General features: G+C 33.8%; 1 protein-coding gene across 2 annotated transcripts; it reads left to right on the forward strand.

Moving 5' to 3' along the window:
* Positions 1-1,192: 1,192 nt before the first annotated feature.
* Positions 1,193-4,739, forward strand: LOC113846159 (heme oxygenase 1, chloroplastic-like). Of its 2 annotated transcripts, none has more exons than XM_027474115.1 (4): positions 1,193-2,023; positions 2,913-3,136; positions 4,127-4,234; positions 4,407-4,739. In XM_027474115.1, exons 1-4 carry the CDS (start codon positions 1,612-1,614, stop codon positions 4,497-4,499), a joined length of 837 nt encoding a protein of 278 aa, XP_027329916.1. In that variant the 5' UTR covers positions 1,193-1,611; the 3' UTR covers positions 4,500-4,739. The 2 variants fall into 2 exon arrangements, with proteins under 2 accessions (XP_027329916.1, XP_027329917.1); XM_027474116.1 differs by having other exon boundaries at positions 1,307-2,023; positions 4,311-4,599.
* The last annotated feature ends 464 nt before the right edge of the window (positions 4,740-5,203 follow it).

The following is a 5,203-nucleotide window of genomic DNA, read 5'->3' on the forward strand; positions in this document are numbered from 1 at the left end:
AAGTTACTTTCATCTTTATTCATACAACTTGTTTTGTATTGACCTTTTTTTTTCTTTTGAATAATTTATTTTCATAACTTTTGTCTCAATCCCAAAAATTTTATATGCTTAATTTATCTTTATTTAATATTTTTTAAATTTAAAAATAAAAATGCAGTGCATGAAAAACTAGTTGGTTATAAAATAAAAATAAAATAAAATAATCTATAATTTTTGAGCTTTAGGTGAAATTATTAGAATGACTTATCATAGTAAAATTTATTAGTTCTCTTAATATTTTTATTACTTGTTATTGTCAAAATAATTAAATTTTATTTAAGATTAATTATTTTACAAACGGTGTCAAATATATATATATATATATATATATATATATATATATATATAAAGAGAGAAATAAGATTTTTTTACACTGGTGTAAGTTTAAAAACTTTAACATAGTTACACCATAAAAAGATTTACACTGGTATAAGAAGATCCTTCTTTATATATATATATATATATTAAATGATTTAGAATTTTACTAATATTTTAATTTCTTTAGTTAACACAATAATTTGAAGTTTAAAAATAAATTAAAACTATCATGATAATATAATAGTAAAGAGAGGAACGGAAGAAAGAAATAAGAAATTTTGAAGAAGAAATGTCAACATTTTGTAGAATAAATAACCAGAAAAATATTATATGTTAAAATTATCAAATAATAATACTGCATCGTATTATTATTGACTTTTAAATAATTATTTATAAAAATTAATTTAAACAGGAGTTGAATCCTTGCTGAAAATGGTAACATCTATTTGTTTATATGTAGATATTAAAAATATTTAAATAACAGATAAAAATTTAATTAATAAAATAATAAGTTAAGAATCGTGGGTTTTAATTTAATTAAAAAATGTTAACTTTTTAATATTAAAATATTTACGCTAAACAGTAAAATTTACGATCTCAACACAATCTTGAAAAGAATTTAAAAATATTATCAAGCAAATACTTCTCAACGAAACATTTGGACAGTGAAATAGGGATTCCAGTCCCTCTGAAACTATCTCCTTTTCTAAAAGAAATAATAATTGGTGTATGTTATATAAAGTTTTTTAACATACCTAATATTGTCGAGAATAAAAAAATAAATATTAAAATAATTGTTTTTTATAAAATTGGAAAAAATTAAAACAAAGAATTTGGGTTACCGAAAGAAGCCCGGCAGAAGGGAAAAGGAAAGACAGCATCCGTTCCGAGTAGGGAGGAGGCACAAAGTTATGTTGTGTGTTGTGTGTTGTGTGTTGTGTGCTGTGTGCTGTATGCCTCCTCAACTCCACAAAGGAACTCTTGAAAAGAAAAAGAAAGATAGGGAAGGCGTTTAAAACACTTGTTCCTGCTCCCCATACTACTTCCCTCTATCTTCCAACATTCTCAATCAACACCCATTATTTTAATCCTTTGATTAATTAATTAATATTCCTCGTGCGTCGCTTTTTCTTCAAGGTTACTGCATCACTCCTAATTCTCACACTCAAGCACCGTGCTCCTTCCTTCATTCGCTGCTTCACTCACATCAACCATTCCGTGCACTCAACTCTCTTCTCCCAATAATCAATCACCATGGCGTCACTAACAGCGGTTTCCCAAACCCAATCCGTATTTATTAAGCCACACCTCGTCGCTAAGCCTCGCCAATTCCGTTCCGTTTTCTTACCTGCGAGGTTACCGTTTCGTGGCGTTGGCGTGGCGATGCCGAGGAAGAGCTTAATCGTGTCGGCGACGACGGCGGAGAAGCAGAAGAAGCGGTACCCGGGGGAGTCGAAGGGGTTCGTGGAGGAGATGAGGTTCGTGGCAATGAAGTTGCATACGAGGGACCAAGCCAAGGAGGGTGAGAAAGAGGTGAAGGAACCCGAGGAGAGAGCGGTAACGAAGTGGGACCCAACAATTGAAGGGTACCTCAAGTTCCTTGTGGATAGCAAGCTCCTTTATGACACGCTCGAGAACATCGTTCAAGAAGCTCCTCATCCTTTTTGTGAGTTTCTGTTGTCACGCGTTGCCTTCTTTTATTATTCTTTTTAAATTGTTTTAATTATATGGCTTATTTTATTTATTTATTTTTGATTTTCTTAACTTGGTAATGGCGTCTGAGTGATATTTTATGTTTGGGTTTTATTTTCTGTTTGCTGGCTTGTGATTTTTTCATTTGTTTTGGTTGTTGCTGCAAATGCGTGGTAGTGGTGAGGTTATTTGGTGTGTTGTTATTTAACTCGAACCTGTGATGAGTCACGTTGAATTATTGTTGTTATGTCGAAAAGAAGCAGGATTGAGGCTGCTTATGCTTTTGTGAGGTAGTAATTGTGATGTCATTCTAAGGGCTAAATGCGCGTCAGTTATTGTGATTGTTTGGAAATGGTTGTCAAAGGTTGAGTGCGCTGGCAATTGGAAAGTTCATCTTTTCTCATTTTCCATTTCATTTTTTGTATTATAGTACTTTTGACGAGGTTAAGCTGTGAGCAAGATCCCCATTTTTCTGACTAATATTTGTGCACAAACGACCATCTGTAATGTATAGGAATTCATATCAATTTTGAGCAGTTGGGAGGTTATAGTTGTAGGGACAAGTGCTATAATGATCTGAGAATGGCCCATCTGCAAATTCTTCAAGGTTTGACTTGAGGATATACTGAAGTTGAATTGATTGTGCTAATCTCATTTTAAAAATCCATGTGCATGATTGTGCTAAATTCTGAGGGTTTCTTGCTATTATCCATATTAGATGGTGTGTTTTGTAATTGTTTAGTATATCTACAGACTACTGCTAATATGCTCTTTGGTGTTCCCTGGTGTATGTAAGTATGTATAAACGTTCTCAACTAATCTGATAGTTAAATGCCTGATGATGCATTTGCTTTCTTGCGTAGATGCTGAATTCAGAAATACTGGATTGGAAAGGTCTGCAAGTTTGGAAAAAGATTTGGAGTGGTTCAAGGAGCAAGGTCATACCATTCCTGAACCTTCTTCTCCAGGTCTTACCTATGCACAATATCTTAAGGAGTTATCTGTGAAGGACCCCCAAGCCTTCATTTGCCACTTCTACAACATCTACTTCGCCCATACAGCTGGTGGTCGAATGATTGGGAAAAAGGTAACTAATCACTTGTGCTCAAATTGGTTAAATTAGGTTGTGTCACAATGATTATTAAGTACATCTTTGGTTTTGAGTTCTATTTGTTGGCCGGAACATCCAGATATTTGCAGAATTGTCACATAAGTTGATAGAAACTGGATCAGAGAAATATGAATAGAATAAAGAATGTCTTTGTTACTCAAGATTCACTAGAATCAACCTTGCCTGAAAATGGAGGAAGACTGAATTAGGGTAGAGAAAATACAAAGATAAATGACCCAGGATATGTTGAGTCCTGGTCTCTCCCAATCTGAACCTTACCTGGTCTCTCCCAATCTGAACCTTACCCCACTTCTCAAAAATGCCTACAACTGATTTTACCTTCCTTATTCATGCCCCCTAACAGAAACTTAACTTACTATATGAATGGCCCACTCATGAATATTCTGATACAGTTGTTGTCCTCCCCCACTTTAGTTTTCCATCTAACTCTTCTCTTATAGGAGATCTGGTATCATATGTACTACATGTTCTATTTTATCTTTGCATCAAACTCTTTGTTGTGTGGGTGTAACTATTAGTGTGCTGCTGGTAATTAATCAATATTACTAATTCAATGTGTGCATGTTTGAATTAGCACATCTTGCATTAAAAAGAAAACAATAAACATATATGCCCAAAGACCTTGCCGAAGCATTTTGATTATAAGCTTTTTGAAATTGAACTAACAACTGAACTTGAAATTCAACCTGGCCGCAAGGATTCAAATGATGTCATTTCCAATAATTCAAAAGTATAAAATAAAAATAATCGATAAAGAGCTGTTTGCATGTGTGGTTCCTACCACTGAGGTTTCCAGGAGTAAATTGTTATTACAGCATTACACAATAAGGGTAGTAAGTAAGCTTCACTAGGTTGTGAATATTTTTCTAGCTTACCTGATGAGGTAAAAACTAATAATGAGTTTTATCCTTTCTATACACAATAATATTTTCCCTCATCTTACAGGTTGCTGAAAGATTACTTAACAACAAGGGGTTGGAGTTCTACAAATGGGATGGTGACCTTCCCCAGTTGTTGCAGAATGTGAGGGACAAGTTGAATAAAGTTGCTGAGGTAAGTTTCTTAATTCTTTGCATACATTTCTTTACGATCATTTAAGAAATAATTAATTGATTGATTTCTATTGCAGTTTTTTCTCAATTATCAAAGGATACAGTGATAGCTTTAAAATTTTGAGTTAAGGTGTTGAATATACCTTTTTGGTATTCCTTTGTTGTTTTATCAGGAATGGTCTCGGGAAGAAAAGAACCACTGTCTGGAAGAAACAGAAAAATCGTTCAAGCTCTCAGGAGAGATTCTCCGTTTAATTCTATCATGATAATAGGTGCCCTGATATCTGTGTAATTATGGATATTAAAGCTCACGATGGAAGCCAAAAAAATATTGTCATATATATTATTTAATTTCATTTCATCCTTGCAAAGGATTAATGGAACTGTTGTTTGCATGGAAGCTGTCTTTTGTTGATTTACTTGCCTCTCTCATAGCTTAAGAGTTCTTTGTTGCCGAGAATGGAACTTACGGATAATACTGAGCCAAAAAATGCTAATTTGATTTTGACAGAAACTTATTTTACTGATAAAAACACTGGAGACTAACTTCTTGCTGGAACAGAAAAATGCAGAAATTGAAAGATAAATCGAGTTATGTGGAACTGCTAGCTCAAATATGCTTCCTTTTCGCCTCAATTGCTACCCATCTTGCTGTATGAATATTTTCCTCTTATATTCTTATCCTCTCTAACCGTATTCGTACCCTTAACAGCATCAAGAATAAACCCACATCATCTCCCTCCTTGGTGTAAGAAATAAGTTTGGAAGAGGAACTTGCACCCATCATCAATATCTTGGTGCAAGGGTAAGGAAGAGCAAGTGTCCATGGACGCCTATGCTGCTGAACCCAACTAAGGTTAAGACTGCATGATAAAAACAAAGAACCTTTCTTCCCTCAGTTACCAAGCCAAGTAATTAGGGAAAACACTCAAATACCAAGTAAAAAGGATTAAGAAAACACCACCAAACT

The sequence above is a fragment of the Abrus precatorius genome, unplaced genomic scaffold (genome assembly GCF_003935025.1).
Source record: "Abrus precatorius isolate BTA unplaced genomic scaffold, Abrus_2018 Scaffold8, whole genome shotgun sequence".
NCBI lineage: Eukaryota > Viridiplantae > Streptophyta > Magnoliopsida > Fabales > Fabaceae > Abrus > Abrus precatorius.

What these genes read in the sequence shown, in the direction of transcription:
- LOC113846159 (XM_027474115.1), top strand. Translation starts at nt 1,612, where the DNA reads ATGGCGTCACTAACAGCGGTTTCCCAAACCCAATCCGTATTTATTAAG. An exon ending in GTCGAATGATTGGGAAAAAG is followed by an intron (nt 3,137 to 4,126) that starts GTAACTAATCAC and finishes CTCATCTTACAG; the next exon opens with GTTGCTGAAAGATTACTTAA. An exon ending in AGTTGAATAAAGTTGCTGAG is followed by an intron (nt 4,235 to 4,406) that starts GTAAGTTTCTTA and finishes TTGTTTTATCAG; the next exon opens with GAATGGTCTCGGGAAGAAAA.